Genomic DNA, 23,329 nt, shown 5'->3' with positions numbered 1-23,329 from the left:
AGTAAATGTTCCTTTTATAGATATTCCCTTTTTGAAAAACATTGCTTTTGTGGCAAACATTTCATTCCCCACCCATTTTTGTATAACTTCGCTGGCTGAAGTGAAGAGGCAAGTGGAGTCTTTGCAGGCTGCTATTTGTTATATTTACAACGTACAACTGTTCCCTTTCAGGCACAAAACTGCTGTTCTGACTGATGAACGAATTAAGATGATGAATGAAATCATCTCTGGAATAAGAGTTATTAAAATGTACACATGGGAAGAACCATTTGCTAAGTTAGTAGCTGATGTTCGAAGGTTGGTGCTGAAAACCTGTAGAATTACCCCTAATAAAATAAACAAGTATTGGCTGGAAGCCATTTACCATAACCCTATGGAAATATATGAAAACCATTTCAAGTACTTATAGTGCAACTACTTTAAGTGGCGCACTTGGAACAAAATTAACCAAATTATTATCACAACATTAATTGAGGACAAAGGAGGACTATAATGTTAAAGAATACAAACAGTAGCTCTACAACAAAATTTGCAGCCCATTAAAGTCAAGGAAGATGCAGACCTTGTAATGTTTTAAAAAATCCATATCGCAATGGCTGCAACCCTAGACCGCTCACCCATTGTGGCCAATGGGCCACAGTGTTGCAGCTTAAGATCACTAGTATTCACAGGAGTAATAAGCTTAGCTTACAAAGAATGTGTTTATTCACATTTCTTTCAGACGAGAAACCAAAATGGTAAAGTTCTCTGCATTTTTTCGTGCCATCAATAGTGGATTCTTTTTTGCTGCCCTGGCAATCATAAGCTTGGTAGTTTTTACAGTGTATGTGATGACTGGAAACACGCTAACTGCAGAGAGAGTGTTTGTTGTTCTGGGGCTGTTCATGGCAGTGAGAACTGGTTTCACAGTATTTTTCGCTATGGGTATGATGTATCTAAAAGAATCATCTGTGTCAGAGAAGCGATTGCAGGTAAACATATCACTCCTATAAAATTGGCATAATGTATTGGAACACAAACGATGACAAGAAGAACTTTTTGTCAAAATTCAAGTGAATTTTTTCCTAATTTCACTAGTTCTCATTAATTAGTATTACAAATAACTTGTCTGTGTTGATGTTGGGGTTAACGTCAACTGGCAGTGCTGATATTTTGGAGGGTTATTCAAACAACTGCTCCAGACCTTTTACTATGTTTTATTGTCATAGGAAGTGACATTTTTTGGCTAATATGGCAGTAGTTATTTTGGTGCTGGATTTAGAGATTAACTTTGTTATTTTTCAATGATTTATGCTTGAAAATTTATTCAAAATTTTCTTGTATTGTCTTTTTTAAAAACAAAGGAGTGCATTATTTTTTTTATCATTTTCACAGCAAATCTACGATCTCACCCAGAGTTTGGTCTTGGTTAATGTTCTTAGAAAATTCTGAAAGTTTTGGCCTTTCAGTCTGAATGTTCTTATAAAAAGGTTCTTAAAAAATCAAATAAATTTTGTCCACCTGACTTTTTCCGGCAGGGGTATTTTGCAGAAAGATGGTTAGTGGTTTGCTAGTGGTTAGCTTTCACTCTGGCTTGCTTGCAGTTAGCTTCACCCTGGTTTGCTTGCGGTTAGCTTCACCCCAGTTTGCTTGCAGTTATCACTCTGGTTTGCTTGTGGTTAGCTTTTATTTGTTGATTAGGGCATTATACTATTGCCACTTTGTCACCATAATTCTGCGTTCTGCAAAATAGCCCTGCCAGCTTTTTTCAGCTTTGTAAGAGAAAGAAAGTATATTTCTCATTAAACCTAAATATAATTAATTTTGTTCTTTAAGAAATACTTAGAGTTAGAGGAAAGAGAGCCAAATGTGTTAGCTGGCATTGAAAATGGTATTGAAAGCAAAGGAGAAGAGCCAGTGGTGAAGTTAAATGGAATTACAGCTTACTGGAATAAGGTAAGATACCAACTGCTTCACTTGTTCACGGGGCTCAGCTGAACAGTTTTTTTTAAGGCGAAATATTCTTGTTGAAGCACTCAGAAACATTCCAGTTGTTACTATCCAATCAGAACCTAACTACAGTGAGAAGTCGCAAATGCTCCAAATGCTCATCATACCAAGGCACAATAAGGAGACGTCATTTTGTTTAGAAATTTTGGTGTCAGAATCCACTGGTTTGTTGTAGTTTAGAGATGGGAGTTTGCCCTCAACTGGTACTTTACAAGCAATACACCAGATGAGATGTTCATTCATTGCCATACGAGATTATTTTTACTTATTTTCGCGGGAACTTAATTTAGGCAAAATGGAACGGGCATATTTCGCGGGACTTAATTTTCGCGATTAGGCCCAAAAAACGTCAGAAACATTAAGAATAAATGTTAGCGGGTTTTTAATTTCGCGATATTTTGAAAATCGCGAAAATTAAGTCCCGCAAAAATAAGTAACAATAAAGTGACTGGTGATTTTTTTTTCAGCTTCTAAACCCCACTTTAAAGGACGTGAAACTTGAAGCAAGACAGGTGTGTTGTCAACTTTTAGCAGTAAGATAATTCTAACGATCATGTTATCCTGAAGCAGTCAGCAATAGGTGATATTGATATTGCGTCCATGAAAGACGAATTCAAAATAAAGTTCCCAAAAGATCAAGGTCTTTATGGGTTCACTGAAAATATTCTTTCAATCTTTGATTAATATAAGGTGAGGTTGACTGTTCTGGTTTTTGTTTTTCTTTGTTTAAAAACCAAAGGTAATTAAAAATCAAACTGGTTTGAAAATTTTAAAGACGAAAATTTAAACCAAAACATGCAGCTACATGTAGTTCTTTATTACCAAGAACTGTCCCTATAAAAATGGTTTTACTGGTGTATTAAGAAAACAGATGCTGATGTACACTGTAAGGGAATTGCAGATTTAATGACGGCCCTTTTGTTGTTTCTACAGGGTGAGCTTCATATTGTTATTGGACCTGTTGGGGCTGGAAAGGTGATGAAATGAACTGTTTGTCGTGTTGCATTAGTTACAAAATAGCAAAAGTGTTTATATCTTTGGAAGCATGATCAAAGTGTAACTACAATCAAGAAATACAGTTTCAAATTTATTTATTAAAAAGAAAGATTTGAGCACCAATGGTGTGAGCCATACCAGTCTTATTCTTGCTTTCTGAGTCTTACCAGTCTGAATCATACACCTTTTAGCCATACTGTCTGCGTACTACCAGTCTAAGTCATGTGGGCATGTGTCTTATTGGTCTGAGGTCTGAGCCACATCAATCTGAGTTAGCCGGTCTGACCCGTGCTGGTCTGACCTATACTGGTCTGACCCATACCAGTCTTAGTCATACCTTCTGAGTCTTGCCAGTCTAAGTCAGCAGTCTAAGTCATGGCAGGCTGGCCACACAGTTCTTAGGCATACCAGCCTGATTCGTAGTCAAATATCTGAGTCTGGTCTGTTCATTTAGTTATAGTCTGAGTTATAAATGTCTTTGCTGTATGTGTTGTATTTGTTGGACTAATGCTATTCTTTGTGTTAACCCGTCCATTTTACTGTTGTTGCAGTCGTCACTGCTGATGACTATTCTCGGTGAATTGCCAATTTCTGAAGGTGATAGGAGAGTTCATGGTAAAGTAGGCTATGCTTCTCAACAAGCCTGGATATTTAATGGAACTGTGAAGGAAAACATCTTGTTTGGTCAGGATTATGATGAGGATCGCTATTTAAAAGTTCTCAATGGTTGTGCCTTGCAAAAGGTAGGAAATAGTCATTGTCAATTTTTCATAATTTTTTGTGTCCTCTGTTAGATTGTCTTCCATGGTGTCAAATTGACTACAGTACTTACTCTAGTGTCTGAGCGGGCTTATTTTGATTTCCTTAGCGTGAAGTGACAGTTAATCTTTCTACTACCCATGGAATCTGCTAGTCCCTTGCAGTACACCTTCCAGAATTTTGTGAGGTTGCCCCAAACATTTGCCAGTAAAGCTTGGTTGTTATTATGCCTTTGGAGATCCTGCATTGCTGTCACTGGTGCTGCTTGGAACACTGTGTAACTCTGTGTCTTTGCCACCAGCACTCAGTAACTTGACTTAAGTTCAAGTTTGCAGGCATTCCTAGAGTCCTTAGAGCAAGTCAATTTTAAAAAAATTACAATGTACATAATGTCTGCAAATGTAGCTTCGCCATTTGCTGGCAATGCTATCTGAGGCATCAGTGTGATAACCAGGCTTTACACCTCTTGCTAGGGACAGGCACCATAACAAAACACAACTACAGCAGCTAGGCTCAGGCTTTAACAGGTCTCTAGAATCAGTTGTACATAAACCTCTAGGATACCAGTGCTGATTAGAAATGCTCTGCGTTTACTTTGGCCTCACTAAGTCATTTAGGTTTGAGAAATAATCCCTATGTTGCATTTTGTAATCGTAGGACTTGGAGCTTTTCCACAATGGTGATTCAACTCTGGTTGGAGAAAGGGGTTTAGTGCTTAGTGGTGGACAGAAGGCACGCATAAACTTGGCAAGGTTTCTGATTTTTTTTTATGTACTTTTTTTATATTCATGAAAGTTATAACATTGCTGCACTGTGTTATTTTGTTTACTAATAAAAACATAGGCACGCTAAGCGTGCAGGAGTTATTTTTTCAATTTATGGGGTGGCTTGGGGTGAAACTGGGTGATTGTCCTGTTGGGATGGTTTATGCCATGGGTTGAGCTATTTGTGTATGGCGCCCCACGGAGTCACTTTTTTGCACAAAGTTTGCTTGCAAACAAAATAATTTTTACATGCATTTTGATACATCAGAACTGTTTTATTTAATACAGAAATTTTCATCATTTAATTAAAAAACAAAACTAATTCAATTGTCAAAATGTCACAAAATGGCACGTTCTTATTCTGTTTAAAGCTAAGCGGTTATTTTGTTGCTAGCTTTGTAGCAACCGTAATGGGTTACTTTTGTTTGTTACGGAATACTTTTGGCTTTTTGCCAAACACTGTAACATGATACCGTTGTTTTTCTCACTTTTGTAACATGATACCTTTGTTTTTTTAAAACGAACGTAACACGATACCCTTGTTTTCTCGAAAAAGCCACGTCTCCATATATACATTGAACGAAAAGTACTATAATAAACGAAGTAATAAACGAATCAAATAAAAAAACCACTCTCTTCGGAAAAGTTCTTTAAAGCGCAGTACACCTGGAGTATTTGTTTCCTGTCAAAACTGTTCAACAAAGATTTTCGTTCATTCACAACGTAAATTCTATTCAACAAACAAGAACTAATTGAGTTATCAAATTGTCACGGAATGGCACGCTCTTATTCTGCTTTGCTATCGATCGTAGTTGCTTTTAACAGCAAAGTTAATACTTATATCGGTTGATTAAATGTTTGAACGAAATGTTTTACAGTTGATTTCATTTTACTTTGGCCGCCCGCTTTGCAAAGTTTGTTGGGAAATTGGAAACTTTGTTATGAAGTTGCCAATTACGGTGCGAGTTTGCGAATCAAATTGCAAACATCGATACAAATTTCCCGACTTCGGCCCGACTGAACTTTCCAAGTTTGGTAGTTGAGGAGAAACAAGACATGTTGCTCGAAAGTCATGGCGATTTCTGAACTCGAAGATTTTAGAACTTGTCAAGGAAAGTAGCTTGAAGCGCAAGACAACGTTTCGCATCAGCGATCACGCAAGTGATTTGCCGATAAATAAATATCATGCATGTAGAAATTTGGTCAAATTTTAACTTTTTTGTATGAAAACACATATTTAACGATTTCTGTGAGGCATAATCTTCACTATCTTCAATTTCAAGTCTTCTGCGTTTGTAAACCGGATGAACTGGATGGTTTACCCATATGTAAAATTGATTTTAATCGAAAGCCGACGCGACGCGACAGGGAAGACTAATTTGTTCGAGACAACATGTTTACAGCTCGCTGAACATAAAAGTTTTTTATTTTTATGACATTTGTTTCCAACAGTTTAGCGTAGCAAAGCCCTTTTTGATAACATAACTACAGAAGGATTTAATAAATTCGGGCAGAAGTTGGGAACTTTGTATCGAAGCTCATAATTTGATTTGCAAACTACGAATACGTTTCAAATCCATGATAATCCACAACTCACCAATTAATCTTTCAACGAAAACGAACTGCGACACGCTGCGACACATAATTTCGTCAGATTACTTCGCCTTTATAAACTGCAATTTGATTGGTTCTGATAGTACCTGAAATCTGATTGGTGTGACAAACAAACATACTTCACTGACCCACTGAGTCACGGAACGTCGCGCCGACTAAAGAGCTATTTTGAAAAAATAACTCAAAAATTAAAACTTGTAGTGCGCAAATTATACATGTTAATATGATCAGATGTGAAAAGTAATATGGTCAAAGTGTAATTATGCTCCAATGAAATCCACCTTGAACTTGCAGTCAAAGTAATTTCCAAGCCCTCTACCCTACCCAGGGGCTTTGGTCCAAATACGTTCTGTATACAAATAACTTTATTCTACCCTGGTTCCTCCATTTATAGTGACCACTTCTACTTATAGGGCCTCCCTGAATCACTGCTGTAAATTACCATCTTTATCCATTTATGTTATTTTGGACAATTAGAAGCTGTTTTGCTGCTTATTTGCAGGGCTGTTTATCATAATGCAGACATCTACCTTCTTGATGATCCCTTGAGTGCTGTAGACACACATGTTGGGAGAGAACTTTTTGATAAGTAAGTCACTTGAAAGCAACAATCCTGGTATGTGAACAATGTTAAAGGAGAAGTTCACCCAGAATGGCCATTTATTTTCTTTACACCAATAAAAGGTTTACACAAGATATGTTATTCACAAAATTTCCCTCCAACTTCCTATAACCCTACAAAATCTTTCCCAAACTCGACCACTGAACGCCGCCACCTTGGAGCTGGTAATGGCGTAACGTCAAAGAGTTCAGCCTGAGTTTAGCGGGAAAATTTTAATAGTCGAAACTCCTTGTTTTTTGTATTTCTTGGAGCTCTGTTTGAGAAAAATGGAGATGCACAAACAGGCATTTTGACAAACAAAACCACTACGAAGAAACAAGGAGTTTCGAGTATTTAAATTTCCCGCCAAACTTCAGGTTGAGCTCTTTGACGTCACGCATACATTACAAGCTCCAAGATGGCGGCGTTCAGTTGTCGAGTTTTGGGAAAGATTTCGTAGGGTTATAGCGCGCGTTGGAAGCTAAAATTTTGGTGAATAACATATCTTTGTATAAACGTTTTATTGACATAAAGAAAATAAATGGTCATTCTGGAGTGAACTTCTCCTTTAAGACTCTTCAGTTCACAATAATAATTAAAGGCAGTCTGGTCTAAGTTTGTCAAGGACTTCAAAATAAATAAACAAATACCTAGTATGGTACTATATCATGGTACAAACATCATACAGATCCTATCATAATGGATTGGCGTGTGTCTTTATGTGTAAGTGGCCAATAATTTTGTAGTTGTTTGATTGAAGTTCTAGCTGATACCAACACATGGTTTACTCTTTGTTCCAGGTGCATCCTTGGCTTGTTAAAGGATAAAGTCTGTGTGTTAGTGACTCATCAGCTGCAATACCTGAAAGATGCTACATCAATATTGTGTTTACACGAGGTTAGTAACAGAAAAAACGGCCAATGAACACGTACCATACAGCATCATTTTAATTTTTTCAAAGGGGAAGGGGGTTAGGATGCTCTGCTGGTCATGGTAGAGCTATCCAAAACCCAACCCACTTTCTCTTACTTATCCTTCAAAGCTTTTAGCTCCTGCATTGTTGGCCTTTCACTGGGCTTGCCTTGCAGTTCAAGAATTCCTGAGAAAGCATCATCCAAACAGGAAATTCTTGCCATCGAGGAGCCAAGGGTGGTTGAGGCAAATTTTCCTACCAGTTTTTTATTCAAATTTCTAAGCAGCTTTGTGGTATTTCAAGCTCAGTTAACCCAATAACTCAAATCTGGGTATCATTGGAAAGACCGTTTTGCTCATGCAGATTTTGCGTAAAAGTAATGCCTATTTTGGTCAACGATGATGACGTCAGAAGTGGAACAAAGGGCAACGTTCCTTGTGGCCTGTTTTGGCCGGCACGGGAGCCAATTGCTTAATATCTGACCAGTTTCTTCTTGAGTCTTCTCAAGTTGCAGTCATCCTAACCATGGTAGTTTGATCACTGACAGTGTTTATGTGACATTTTGTTACATGTGCTTGTTGCAGGGCTCCTGTGTTGGTCAAGGCTCGTTCTCAGAGTTAAACGAGTCTGGTCTTGATGTAAAGTCTCTTGTTTCCTTACCCGAGTCTGATTCTGATAGTGCCATTGGTACAGATGATATTCAAGTTGAGGAAAAAGAAAAAGAGAAATCCACTCAATCAATTGCTGTGAAATCCATGGTATGAACATGAAAGCTTGTTTAACTTTCTTGATAATATTGTATGATACTGTGGCTTTTTAAGTATTTGGTGTTGGAAATGATCTGATTAACAGTAATGATTCTTTACATGGAAATGGAGAATTGAGTAATCAATTTAAAAAGGTTATTGTGATATTATTTTTAACAATTTTATTACAGAGTACAGCTGTTTAGTTTCCAGGATCCCTGTTCAACTCATTTGAAAATTAAGAGTGATTTGTTGTCATAATGTTGCTCAATAAAATAATTTTAAAAGCGGCTAAAAAGGGATAAAAAAAGTTATAAAAGTTCTTAAAAACAAAACGTTTTCGAGTCGAAACGTTTTGTTTTTAAGAACTTTTATAACTTTTTTATCCCTTTTTAGCCGTTTTTAAAATTAAGAGTGATTTATGTTAGAGATTTTAAAGAAGGAGTCGCTTGCTTCAATGTACTCTTCATATTGTAAAACAAGCCAGGAAAGCAATAGTGAATAGGACACTTAAACAATCTCAGTCCAGACAGTTATCAGAGACTTTTTTCTCAATGTTCTACTCATATGATGAAACTACAACTACAATTCAAAAAACAGTCCTTGAGACACTCAACAAGAAAGTGCCCATCGACAAATCCATTGAGTGGAGATACCAAAAAAAAGTAGATGGATACAAATCAACAATGCAGTGGGGGTGGGAAGGGGGAAGTGGAGACAACGACTTTGTATGCAGAACTTTGAAGTGAGACCTAGACTTTTGTAGTTTCACAAGAAATGCTAACAAAACAGAAACGAAAATTATTATGTTGCCATCATTAAGACAAAATAACTACAGGGTATCTCATACTGATATATCACAATTTGTGTAAACAGAAATTATCCACAGAAAAGGAAACTCCTGAAAAAGAAGACCGCTATACTGGAACTGTGACTTGGAAAGTGTATTTTGATTACTGGAAGGCTGGAGCTGGAATTCCTTTTTTATTACTCTTGATAATACTTACTGTTGGTACACAGGTAAATAAAGCTTTGTTCTTTTTGTCTCTTTGTTGCTAAGTTAACCTGGAAAAATGCAGTTTGGAAAATGGAAATAATTATCAGAAATTAAATATAGTTATTACTAAAGAGTGACTGGGAGTTCCAAACACAATGTCTGTTATTTGCAGACTGCAGACTAAGACTAAATGTCGTGTTACCATTAACATTATTGAGAGCTAACCATAAACAGGTTAACCGGAGTGCTATTCAGGCTAACTGGAGTGTTATTAAGGCTAACCGAAGCGGCCAAATTCAGGGTAATTGGAGTGCAAGTCTGCAAATGTCAGACACCTGTGCTAACAAAGCCATGATTCAACACCCTCAAAATACTCCTGTAACGATCATTGGAATGTAAATCCCCCCCCCCCCCCCCCACCTCCCACCAAGTAATCAGCTTGTAATCTTGACATCTTTTAACACAACTTTCTTTTTTGATTACTAAGGCAGTAGTGATGCTTTCAGAATGGTGGCTGGCTCAGTGGTAAGATAAAGTTAATTTAACTTTTTTAAATTCATTTCATTTTTTGTCTGGTAACAATTTAACTAGCATGTAGTTATTTTCACAACTATTGCTACTATTGCCGTGTAGTGAAAATAAAATTTGCGTGGGTACTTCCAGTATGCTGAAGCAACCTGCTGTTTTTTATTTCAGTGCTGCAACCGTGTTTTTGTGCCATAATGTCATCATCATCATCATTGCTCTAGTTTCCGCCAGCAGGTGCATTGCCGCCTGCTAGTGTAACACTTTTAAAAACTGCGAGCTCGAGCTTCTTACAGATGATAATTTGATGAGGGACAAAAACTCCTGAGCTTACAATCAGAGTTGACTGAACCCAACAGCAAGCAGTCTAAAATTTTGTTTATGGTTAAAATGTTTTTTCATTTTGTTTTTTGCATTTTAAATGCTTTCTGGTTATGATCTGTGAAGCAATTTTATCTCTTCAACCCCCCCCCCCCCCCCCCTTCTTTTGAACTAAATCAATACCTAATTATTGCAAGCTTGAGGTTCCAACAGGTGATACTTTGATGAGGGACAAAAACTCCTGAGCTTACTATCAAAGTTGACTAACCCCAGAAGCAAGCAGTTTAAGGCTGTGTTCACACTGGGTGCCTGGGTACGGCGCCCAAGTACGATTCTCGCTGTGCACTAATGTGAACATACTACTATTTTTTCTCAAGTACCCACGCCATAATTCGTGCCCTTTGCCCCTGACCATGTACAACGTCAAGACTTTGTACTTGGGCACTAAATGGGTACTTTGGTTTTCTGCGTGTGAATACGACGCCATTCTTTGCCGGTGCTCAGGTACTAGTGCACTAACCAGGGAACTAAGTGTGAACATGGCCTAATATTTTGTTTTTGGGAAAAATGTTTTTTTGTTTTGTTTTGTTTTTTCCATTTTAGATGCTTTCTGGTTATGATCTGTGAAGCAATTTTATCTCTTTTAACCCACCTTTTTTTGAACTAAATCAATACGTAATTACGTCGTTCTTCAATGTGGGTTTTGTTGCCATTAAATATTTTGAATATCTTCATTGTAGGGCAGATCTTGAGGAAAAACTTGCGTATGAGGCTTCTCTTCCAAGAAACTCCACGAGTATGTCTGAAGAACTTACTGAAATGAGGAAACGTAATATTTCAATTTACGGTGCCCTTGTGGTTGGAACCTTCCTGCTGGCATTTGCAGGAGCTGTTGTTTTTCTTTACATTGGTGTGTCTGCATCTCAGAACCTTCACAATAAGATGTTTAAAAAACTGCTTGGAGCTACAACCTACTTCTTTGATACAAATCCTGCAGGTAGGTGTTGTCGCATAATTGAGAAGGTAGAATTATTGTCACTGTCCATCAAATGCCTACACGGAAAGAAGGAGATATTTCTCCGGAAGCAAACAGTCGATTAACAAGTGCTTTTTTGTTTGAAAGTGGGCATTACAGACTGGACTGGGCCTGTGGATTTTGCTTTTCGTATCATACCTATTTGTACACTTTAGTTTCACCTCATGTCGTTCGGCGGGTGCAGTCGAAGCACCCATGGCAAGACAAACGACCCGATCCACGAGCTTGCCGTCGATTAGAAATCTTACCAATCCAGCGATATCAGGTCAACTTATACTATAATCTGGCCAGCGAAAGAATCTGATTGGCGATTTATTGCTACGGTTGCCTATCTGATGATGCACTGACGTGACACCTTTAGTGGCTAACCTTATTTGAGATCCGGTACTGCTTAATGTTAACCGTTTTGGACAACGAGTGCAAACCAATTTTTTACTGTGCCACTGGCATCTAAGTTGTTTGCTCAGTCTTGCTATCAGCTTGTTTCAGGTGTATAAATGGGTACTGGCGATATAATGCTGGGGGGTACCCTGTGATGGACTAGCATCCCATTCAGGGGGAGTAGAAATATTCCTAGCCGCTTAATGCTACCGAAACCGGGATAACCTTCGGCGTGCGTGCCGCATGGCTCGCGGCTTCCCCCTTTTCTTGTTTACGCACCAATCTCCGCTTTGTTGGTAAGCGGGACGTAGTGGTTAGGGCGCTGAACTTGTAATCTGGAGTTCACAGGTTAAAACACTCCTGCCTGTCACCACATGGATTTGTATTCAGTGGTCCCGAATTCAACTCCTCCACGCATTGCAAACAACCAACTGGTCAGCCTCCTGCTAGTTGCAATGTTTAACAAGTTTCTGTTCTAGTTACAACATATGTTTGTGTGTATATTCACGGTACACGTGTCATAAGTTTGCACAGCATCGTTAAATAAATACTCTAAAAAAACTAAAATAAAGTGATTTAAGGAATCACTGTAGTTGTATTGTAACCTTGCAGGAAGAGTGTTGAACAGGTTCTCAAAAGATATTGGTCAGATGGATGATTTGTTGCCGTACACATATTATGATTACACTCGGGTATGTTGATATAAGCATCTCACACACATTATTGTTATTTACTTTTAACCGTTGAACTAGTGCCTATGAAGTAAAATCAATTTTGTAGAAATTCGTAGCCATAAACCCCCTTAAACCGGAATGGCAAAAGAAATTTAGTGGAAAGAAAAAAAATTTTGCCGTCCACGGACTCTAGTCGGCCAAGTCTTGTTTACATACGAGAATTTCAGTAGTATATTTTACACGGAGCGTGTCTAAACGAAAGAGATCACTGTGAAACTGCTTAAGGTAATTAAACAGGTTTCCAGCAATGCGATGAAATTTCACTGTGCCATACAGTTTTCATAATTTTGATGGCATTGAAAATGGCAGATGCTGACTAGGGTGCTTTAAAAAGGCAGAGAATCATCATTTTTCGCCCCTCGACCGGCTGGCTCCACTTAGCCGGCGGGGCCTGGGAACACATGATTTGCCGTGCTAGATTTTAACAAAGGAAACTTAAAATCTAGGAAATTAAATCATGTTTCCCCGGAACCTCCTTTTCCTCGTGTAAAGGCCCTGCCTGCTTTATAGAGAGACAGGTGGCTCTGGGGACGAGAATTTCAGTGAAGCAGTGAAGCAGTTTTTCCTTTCACGGTAAAATATAAGAACTCACAATTGACCACTCTCCCAACTTGTAGCGTTATACCTCAGTTGGAAGAGCATCGCACCGGTATCGCAGTGGTCACGGGTACGAATCCCGTTGAAGCCCTGAATTTTGTTTAGGTTTCGTTATTTGCAATTTCTTTAATTGCAATTTCACTGCGAGGATCACTTCTTTACTGTACAAAAAAACTTTCAAAAATCGAAACCATGGTAGAAAGGGACGATAATTTGTCATCTGCGGACTTGGCTGAGTCTGTTTCAAGCAGAACAGAATCGCTCAGCCAAACATCCGATGAAATAAAAGTTGCTTGGACATGTTCAGCCGTACGGCGATCAGCCGGCTCGGTCACGCAAGCAAAGAAAAAGATCGGCGAAGCAGATTCGAAACAGAAATTCCCACGAATGAATGATTAGTAGTGTTATTGTTTCAAGAAGCACATACAAAGATGAATTTTGTTTGTTTTGGACCGGTTCCGCGATATGCTTCGAAACTCGAGCGTTGCTATCTCGTGTAATCTATGTTTACGGTTGCAAGAGGTTTCGCACCCAATCGAGTCCTGATAATTATGTACATAATTTGCTGATTTGAATACTAGTAACTTGCTTTCATTTTTTACTGTAATCTTGTGGGGGATGTACTTTGTAAACATCCCCCGAAGCGTAAGAGTATTGTTGAAGGCACAAGTGTAATAACAGGTCACTTGACAAATTTACACTTTGCGAGACGGCGAGACTAGTATCTGCGTAACAGGCTATCCCAGCAGCCGAAAAATAGTTTTCGCCACCCAAATCGGCAAACGCGAACTTTGAGGCCAGAAAAATATCATAAAGGAAATATTTTGCTTCCTTTTTAAACGGGATATTCATTTGACTTACAACACAAACTAACATGTCAAATTTGATTTTCACTTCATAGGCAGTTTAGTAGTCACAAGGTTAATTTATATTTTGCACCCCGGTGGTAATTTATTCTCCACTGCATAAAACTGAACAGCTAAAGGGTTGTTGACATAATACCGGAATGACTTTCATTCCGGAAGGAGTTTCTTTCCTAAATGAAGTTCGTTCTGCATTCGCATGACAAATCAACCGTCCCAGCTTAAGGCGTTTCGTGTGCGCGATTTTCGTGCCAGATCAAAAACAAAGATGACGCAAGTTTCCCGCAAACAAGTTATTGTGCCTGTAAATGGCCGTATCTGTAATTTTAACGAGCAATTTAACCATTAGGCTGCTCTTTAGGCTAAACAGGAAGGACAATCACGTTTTTTTTTTGCTCTGATTTCAAACTGTGGCTCGGAACGAAGTTCGTTTTCATTTTTCATGATACTGGAATAAGATGTCATTCCAGAAAGAAATTTTCATTCCGGAATGAAAAGCGGAATGAACTCATTAATTCCGGAATGACTTGTACGGGAACGAAATTTTGTCTCGGTATCACGTAAACAGATCCAAAGAAACATATGGGGATGGAATGAACTCGTACCGGAATGAAAGTCATTTCGGTATCATGTAAACAGCCCCTTATAGTTGTTTACTCTCACTCAAACAACTATCCAGCCACCTCTTTCCAATTGAACGGCACTCTCACGAACAATTTCTCAAACTCATTAATATTTCATCAAGTTAAGACGAAGGAAATCTTCAGTTTATTTTTTGACTTATCTTTCCCCTTGTGCAGCAAATAGTTCATTTTCGTGAAAACTTGTAGCCTAACCGAGCTTGCCCATAGTGTTCGCCTGATCATAGAAAATAATCAGCAGGTTTTCAAAAATCGGAAAAAAAAATCATACAAATTCCTTTGTAGGTAGATACATACCTGTTTTCGATTATTCACAGACTTCCATTTACATAATTTCTTGCCTTCGAAAGCAACCAGTATCTTAAACAGGTTTCACCCCTCAAAGAAATATCTCATCGACTTGTTTTTATTCACGAGATTAATTCTGTCGAATGAATCAAAAAGCTCTTCGAGCCACGACTGAATTTTTTTCACCAAGTTTTTCGTTTAGTTTTCATGCCTTGAAAATATATGAGCAGCAGGTGATTGAAACATTTCTTTGATGCAATTAAAAAGCAAATAAGGAAACATGCGTGACAATTGCAGATAGTCGACGGTTTGATATAACCCAAAATGTCTATTACATTGATATGGATGTATTCGTCTCGCATGACTGAGCATGTTGAACAAGACGCCTAAAGCTTAAAGCTTAAAACCGGGCGGTTAATGTTTAACTAATTGATTAGGCAAGTGCAGCAAAAACTTTTAAAATACCATTTAATTGAGAAACAAACAAGTCTGTGGTTTGTTTGTCCATGCTTGAACAAATTTCTGCTTAGGCTTCCTATTTTTTTGAACAATGAATAACCTCGGTATTTTTAGATTTTAGTTTTTATCCAAGGATAATGGAAGATTAGCTGAATAGCGCTATATAAATATTATTATTATTATTTATTATTATTATCATTATTATGCACTTAACAAAGTGCAGACTACTCATAAAATTTTGAACAGCTGTTCTGATAAGAAAACCATGAAAAAAAGGTTGCGCGATATAATCAACCATGGATTTTTATTCAACCCCCCCCCCCCCCCACCTCCCCCCATTCCCCCTTTTCTTAGCCATTCACCTTCGAATATCTCCCCTCCTACTCCTTTCTTCCCCATCCCCTGCAGCTTTCGACTCTACTCCTTCCCATAACACATTCTACTCTTAACCTTTCTCCCCGCCCACCTCAGCACTTTTGTGATGGCGCCAGCCGAGCAGTAGTTTAGGGGCGAGTAGCTGTGACACACAAGTTTAATACGTTTTGTGTATTTCTTATCTTGAATAAATGAACTCAAACAGTTGAATAGCATTACAAATGATCTACGGCCAAAACAAACAAACAATTAGAACTAATTCGTTAAAAACTAAGAAGCGTTTAAGGTTTTTTAAAAGAATGTATCACACACAAAAAAGGAATAATAAAAAATTAGAAAGCTTTTTAGCTTTTAAACACGCCAGCTCTTCAAGTCAATCTGATTCTTCGATCGAAAAACCTGCCTATATGCTGCATTTTGGGAAGCAGTCACGCAAACGCCAGTTCTTGCTTGCGTGATACATAACAGGTAATTTCTTCATCGCCGTTCGGTTCCGAGTGAAATTAAAAACCCTCGAATGAAAAACCAAAAAATATATTTATTTCTCGCAAAAATGAGTGGAGTAACTAGAAAATTACAGTATTGGCTCTTGCTCGAATAAAACGAGTCACATAAATAAAATTAAATAAAAATAAAACGAGTTACATAAATATCAAGAATAACAGAAAAACTTCAAAACAAAATTACAAACGAAAATAAAAAGACTAAAAAAGGGCATGCATTAGATCACGCGTACTAGATAACATATGCTGTTAAAAATCCCAACTAAATGTGAAAAAAGAAAAAAAGAGATTCAAGATGAGGCCAAGAAACATTTGAATGGCATTAAAAATTTGAATACTTTAAATTAAAGCCGTAAAATTAGCCAAAGCGCAAGTTTTTATTTTTGCCGTCTATTATTTTACTCGATGGCTTTACCGATCCAAATTCCATTCTAGTTTGTAGAAATTATTATGTTACTAACTTACATTTCCATTTTGTTTTCTGAGCTGAGCAAGAACCAAAACAAGGTTTATATTTTGTTGTGTAAACATTCAATCCGTCTGTGACACACAACTTTGTCGGCCCACTGTACACGGATGAAAATGGACAAAATGGACACAATTCTTGCTAAACAGAAAACATCTTCAAAGTAGAGTCTGGCCCAAAAATGCTTTAGCTGCCAGCCGTTTTTAAAAGCAGAAGCTTGCTGCAAAAACATTGCGTGACTTACGTAAAAAAAGCTTAGTCAAAACAATCACCGGTTTCTCGCTCTTGTTCTCGCTTGAGTCGAACGCTTGAATATAAACACCAAAATATCCATTTCACGCTTTAATAACAGAAATCAGGGTATTAGACAAAATTTTAAATAGGAGAGTAATCTTAGCTCCTGCTGAGTAAATATCAAGAGTGCTGGATTTGAATCCTGGCCAAGAAAGCGGCCAAGCAAACTACTACGACAAACAAGGTAATCAAAAACATCACACGGTGCCTCAATCTATAAATAGATCTTGTTCGTTTCAAAAGCCTAAAAACCCAACTAAAACTTGAACAAATGAAAGAAACATGAAAAAAAGTTTCAAATGAATTTTTATTCAAGATGGGGTCAAGAAACATTTTGAAAGGCTTAAAGATTTAGAAAATTTCAAAACCGTGAAATTTTGCATGCCGTGGTAGAATTCAATTACAATTAATGAAATTACCCGCAGTGGCACCAAGATTTCATTTTGTAGACCATTTGTTTTACTTGCTGGCTTTACGGATCCTTTCAAAAATTCCATCATACTTCGTAGAAAAACTAGACATTACCATTTTGTTTTCTGAAGTCTTGGGAAGTGTGTAAGTAAACACTGAAGTAAAGCTTTTTCATCAAGAATCAAAATAGAATTAAAGATTATTTTGCTGTGCAAACATTCAATCGTCTCTGATACGCGACTTTGCCGGCTCAACTGTGCACGGATGAAAATGGACATGATTAATTCGGAAAGTATCTTCAAAGAATTATTCTGGCTCAAAAATGCTCTAGCTACCAGCCTTTTTTTAAGCAGTTTAATATGCGTAAAGCTTGCTTCAAAAACATTGCGTGACTGACATAGCGGTTTGGACCTGTCAAAACAATCACCGGTTTCGCAACCCAGTACTCTCTTGAGTCAAACGCTTGAATAACATTAACACATATATTTCACGCTTAACAGAAATCAGGGTTTTAGATAAAATTTTAAATAGAAGATTGATTTAATAGCTCCTGCCGAGTAAATATCAAAAGTGCGTGTTTTGAATCCTGGCCAAGGAAGCGGCCGAGCGGGTCTGGAACGATTTACCGACAAGACTACTACGACGAAAAAATTCCGGGCGATTTATGAACCGGGCCCGGCCCAGTCTCTGCCCGGTTAATTAGCTCAGTTGAGGAGGCATCAGAACGTGAGTTCAAATCCAAGAGTGGTCCGGGTTTTTTTTCTTGTTTTTTTTTTTTCTTTTTTTTACCCAGTAGTACTAAAATGGTTTGTTTATTATATCGCTCGGTAGGTATGCATTGTAGAATAAAAGCATTTACATGTAAGCCGTAAAGTAATAATGCTGTAAATAAGTATATCAGAACATATAGACTGATTCAGGCACAATGAACTTGTGCTTTTACATCTGAAAAGCTTTTTATTTTCTTGCGAACAAGCAGTGGCGCACTCGATTTAAGCCAGCGCTCTGGTTTCTAGATAGATCCATCGTCGATGAAGCTTGTGTAAAACCCGATTTAATTAAATTAAATTAATTTAATGTTCCTTCATGTGCGCCGCTAGCTGTACAGGTAGACACGAAAGTTATCCATCGATTAATGGCTCTCAATGTCCACTTTTTTGGCGGTCGATTACTTAATTCTACACGTAATTGTCAGACATATTTTGTTTCTTTGCTTCTTGTTTTTCTTGTAAACCCCTTTAAATTTAAAAGGCTGCCTTTATACGGCCGCCTTGCCACACTCTAGTATCAGTATCTGCTGGTCAGCGGAGTTGCAATGAAAGTTTACAGATGATGGACCAGCCGACCAACCGCCATGGCTAGCTACTATACTTCCTGAATTTAAAATTCAGTCGTAAAAAGCAGGCCAAAATTCGGCTTGTCTTGCACATGATACTTGTCTTGCACATAACACATATATAGTAGATGCCAAAAAGAGCTAATTTACAGAAGAACAAATGGCCACGAAAGTATTTACTGTTTTGCAAGTAACTAATCATGTAACACGAACAATCTTTAAGCTAGAACAATTATATACTTTGGTAAACAGTAAATTACGATAAAAAGATTCAAACGGGATGGGTGATACAAGTTAAACTTTTTTAATCCAGTTTTTGTAACTGATAATATAAAACATAGCCATTAAGTAATTACAAACAGCATTACATCGGCAACTATCAGTTCTCAATCAAACGGTATTTTTCAGGGCTTATCGACACTAAAGTCAAAACGCGCGCTTAGCAGAACTAACAAGCAAGAGCTATTCCATACAGCTAGTGGTATTGTATTATAAACCGCTATTAAGAAATGTCTTTTCCATCGTCGTCGCCATACCGCCATGACAGCCATATTCTGATAGCGAGTTTCGATCGCAAGAGACATGCTGGTGAAGAGCCACTCAATCGCCAGCTGAACTGAAGTGCGAATGGCAAAAGACTGTAGCAACTCTAAAGTAGAGCTGCTTTCAACGAAGACATATTGATACAAGTATATAAATCCATTAACAGACACTATTGCAGTTGATTCGGACAACATGCTCAGGATAGCGATATCAGCCATTAGTCTCTCACGGCGAGGAGTACGAAAACTTCCCCAAGGAGCCGATTTCCTTTTCCAAAACACATGACCAATGTGATCAATCACAACCATGGTGCTTCGTTCCATGACTTCTGCAGCGCCGTGTATTATTCCAAGAATAGCAATGGACTGTAATCTGTCAAGATCAGCTTGCAAAACTCGAAAAATAATCGCTAACGCATAATAACAAGGCGCTAATAAGACATACGAATATCCCGGATGGGTAATGTTCCATAATCGCTGCGCACAAATTCGTGATATTATTTTTAGTGCCACCCCAATAAGTGGAGCGAACAAAGCAATGGCCAGTTTTCCTTCGTCGCTTTGTTTGATATAAGCTTCATAAAGACAGTCAGATATTAAAATACAGGCAACAAAAGGTAGACAAGTCGGTACCATCATTTTACAAAAGAGACTTAGAAATTTCGTTCTTGGTCGCACGCAGAAGTGTCTTCCGACAAGATACAGTTGTATACCTACACTGATAAAAAAAATTGTATAAATCGGAACTTGGAATACAGTTGTTGCCATGTAATAGGGCATTTTCATTGCTTGTAACGCAACTCGATAAAGTGTGTCCAAACAATACGCTAAGCAAGAAACCAGGATCAGTTTTTTCTTTAGTCCTTTTAACTGATAGAAGCGAAAAAGAAATAACAGATTAACAAAGAGCCAAATGTAATAGAACAAAACCGAAATCGCATCAAAAATTGTTCTCATCCATTGCACTCGAATTGGAATCAATTTCTTTGGGTATTGTGCACAGTTTAGGATCGTCTTAAAACACAGGTAAGCGATCAACAAGAAAAATATTCCAATGATAATAGCGGTTAGAAAAGAAATCAAAGCTCCAATGTACAAAGATTTACAAACTGTCTGCAGAAAGGATGGTCGAAGTCGCTTCCAAGCCATTGCTCTATCCTCGTCTTCCTGATCTGCTTCTGTTTCTTCATTTTCCTCTGGCGAGCAAGCGTTTATAAGCCTTGCATTAATACTTCTTGACGCTAGAAAGGCTGAGCTTGTGACTTCTCTGTCGCTGTATTCTTGGTAGATTAGCTCATCGACTGGATGATAATACCATTCTCGACCTGTGCTTTGAAATGGATCGTAGCCAAAAGACTCTGCCGTGCATTCAGGTTCTTCTGGGTTATAGTGCTCTGTTACGCCCCGTGTAAAGCGGAACACAATTTGACCAACCACTTCTAACAGCGTACTGCTACTCATTATGGAGACAGCCCGACAAAATCTAACGGTGTCAATTCATGCAGTTAGTATACTCTGATGGCCAGATATAGTGAAATGGGACGTCTCCTTGTGTTCGTTTCACTGAGTTATTTTCTGTTCGCATGTAAGGCGCGCCCCTTTCGTTCAACTTAACTCCGTACAGAGAAGTAATATCCAAGGGAAACGAAAATTGGCTCGAGAAATAGGAGTCTCGAGAATCCAAGGGTTCGAGAACTCGGGATTCTATTGTATTTTGATTAACTTGACGGCGGAAGTAAAATATACAGAATTACTTGATGAAGAATATCAATATGTTTCGTGGTAAAATTTCTCGAACCTCCAGCGGGAACAAAAATTGTTTTGAGAAAACGGGAGGTTCGAGAAATGGGGAAAAAATTACAGAGAAGGACTATCTAAGGGAAACGAAACTTGGTTCGAGAAGTGGGGAGTTTCGAGAAACCGCAGGTTCAAAAGATTGAGATGCTAATATAATTCCATGTATTTTCGACTGTCAAAATCTATCAAAACTGTCAAGACACCCCACTGTTCGGCATTATCTAGTCCGTTGTAGATAGTGAAAACTTCAAGGTTAGTCATGTTATGTTTATCGTCACATTTCTAAAGGGAATGTCAAGCGCCAATAGTAGATTAAAAAATAAACATTTTCATCACGAAGCAAAAATACGAGGAGACAAACTGGAACATGCCCTGGAACATGCTAACCAGATTTTTAAAATAGCTCTTTATCAGCATATATATATTTTTTTATTTGTGAGTGTATCTATTTCTTGGTTACTTGAAGATAGTATGGGAAGATAGGACTAACTCCCTTACAAACATTGCAAACGCTTTTAGTCTCATCAGCTCATAAGTGATCCAACTTGGCTTATTGACCAAATTGACGTAAGAAAAAGTCGAAAAGAAAAACAAAAAATTCGTTCATAGTAACACTTTAATTGATTTGTTCTGCAAAAATTGTTCCGATGCCTTGGTTTGTTCTGGACGGTGCCTCTCATGTAAGCACTAATGATCACAATCGTGTGTATGCATATCGTTAATTTTCCTTCCATACACTATCAAATATAAGGTACAGACCTATCGTATTCAGAAGATTTAAAACTTCATTTCTGCTAGATTCCAATATGATATTTCTTCACAGCTTCGACGACTCAGATGATATGTGGTTTGCTTGGGGGAAATTATTTCATGAGTTTGATGTTTTGGTTTTGTTTTTTGTTTTCGAAAAATTGGTATCGTATCTGAAATTTTACAAAATAAACATGCTTTCTCGATTGGCTTTCTCGATTCTTCCCCTCTCCAGAACTAGAAACATGCTCCTCTACGAAACTCGAAATATTAGTCAGATGGATGATTTGTTACCTTACACATATTATTATTAAATTCGGGTTGATATGTAAGCTTCTCACATTATTGTTATTTAACAATTATTCGCCTCAGGCTCAGTGATTATTGTTAAGGGGATTATTCAACAATAATCACTGAGCCTGAGGCGAATAATTGTTTTAGTATAATTTTCAGAGTTGAATATCAAAAACTGCAAAATAACAATAGAAAACACAAAAACCACAAACAGAAGTGCTCGCTTGCATACGTGTAAACCAGTTTAATTCATCGATTGAAATCATAATTTACACTCAAGTTTTAGCAATAAAACGGAACAAAACAAACACTACGAAAAAGATAGATATCCGGTACCTTTGTTTAGCCGTCGGTGACTTCTGAGCAATTGTGTGAATCCTCTCGAAATTACTAGCTCCAGTGAGAAGAGAACTAAATAATGTTTTGACAGTCGATCTGACTGAGTACATGGCCGTGTGCGATCTCCAAAACCACCATGTTCACGATCAATTCTAATGCCTTGAAAACCATCTCTTGAAAATATTTTCGGTCCAAAAGCCTTGGTAGTAAATTTGCAAAATTCCCAATGTTTCAAATATCCAGGATTTGGAGTGATTTCTTTTAAATGAGAGAAATTTTCATTCAGCAAATGCGGCCATGTTCACTGGCCTGGATGGCAAACGTGGCATGGCTTAAGTAGCCAAACCTTCAGATGCAATATTCACCGCCTAGCGCGGTGAATATTGCGACAAAGTCCGAGCTTCTCGACCAATCAGAATTGAATTCAACTCTGGAAATTATACTAATAACGTATAACTGTTGAACTGTAGGGAGTTAATACTTACCAGGTTAAACTATATTTGGCACCGCCATGGACACAGAAAGTTTTATTTGTATTATTGGAGCAAATCCAAACAATTCTCCCTCCACTGCATTGTGTAGAAAATAGTCTAAGAAAGTGTAATCAAAGGTAGGGTGGATGTGGGTTACCTTTAATTAAAGTGTTAGCCACACTCTCACTCAAACAACTATCTAGTTCTTTCCAGTTGGACGACACTTAGTTTTCACGCTCAACATCAGTTCTTCTGCCTGTCAATCTAATTTGGCAGTCAGAGGAATTCCGATGTCACGAAGCCTTTTTATATTCCCCAGCAGAAATTATTTCTAATATATCTGTGCACCGAGAAGGGAAAATGTGGCATCGATTTGATACACAGACTATTAAGTTTTGAAATGAAAGTTTTTGTGAAAACCGGTAAACTTACCAAGCTTACCCAAAGTGATAGTATGATCTTACAAAATAATCGGCAAGTTTTTTAAAATCGAAAAAAAAAGATGCAAATTCTTTTGTGTAGGTA

General features: G+C 37.8%; 2 protein-coding genes across 4 annotated transcripts in view; one reads left to right on the top strand and one right to left on the bottom strand.

The window, feature by feature from the left end:
• The window catches only part of LOC144652982 (ATP-binding cassette sub-family C member 4-like), a 69,873-nt gene that overhangs the window by 26,929 nt on the left and 19,615 nt on the right, over positions 1 to 23,329 (top strand). For all 3 annotated transcript variants that reach the window (XM_078512879.1, XM_078512878.1, XM_078512880.1), the window contains 14 exons: positions 172 to 297; positions 722 to 971; positions 1,816 to 1,935; positions 2,457 to 2,501; positions 2,923 to 2,964; positions 3,537 to 3,728; positions 4,402 to 4,496; positions 6,625 to 6,711; positions 7,524 to 7,620; positions 8,221 to 8,394; positions 9,259 to 9,402; positions 9,867 to 9,904; positions 10,966 to 11,222; positions 12,255 to 12,334. In XM_078512879.1, the coding sequence (XP_078369005.1) occupies positions 172 to 297; positions 722 to 971; positions 1,816 to 1,935; positions 2,457 to 2,501; positions 2,923 to 2,964; positions 3,537 to 3,728; positions 4,402 to 4,496; positions 6,625 to 6,711; positions 7,524 to 7,620; positions 8,221 to 8,394; positions 9,259 to 9,402; positions 9,867 to 9,904; positions 10,966 to 11,222; positions 12,255 to 12,334 (1,747 nt within the window). The remainder of the gene's footprint in view (positions 1 to 171; positions 298 to 721; positions 972 to 1,815; positions 1,936 to 2,456; positions 2,502 to 2,922; positions 2,965 to 3,536; positions 3,729 to 4,401; positions 4,497 to 6,624; positions 6,712 to 7,523; positions 7,621 to 8,220; positions 8,395 to 9,258; positions 9,403 to 9,866; positions 9,905 to 10,965; positions 11,223 to 12,254; positions 12,335 to 23,329) is intronic.
• Positions 18,906 to 20,612, bottom strand: LOC144652988 (uncharacterized). Its single transcript, XM_078512887.1, has one exon. It carries the CDS (start codon positions 20,610 to 20,612, stop codon positions 19,014 to 19,016), a length of 1,599 nt encoding a protein of 532 aa, XP_078369013.1. The 3' UTR covers positions 18,906 to 19,013.

This window comes from Oculina patagonica, chromosome 5 (assembly GCF_052425735.1).
Source record: "Oculina patagonica isolate OP01 chromosome 5, crgOcupat, whole genome shotgun sequence".
In the NCBI taxonomy this organism is placed as follows: Eukaryota; Metazoa; Cnidaria; class Anthozoa; order Scleractinia; family Oculinidae; genus Oculina; species Oculina patagonica.
The sequence above is the reverse complement of the archived record's forward strand: the minus strand, read 5'-3'. Positions and strand labels throughout refer to the sequence as shown.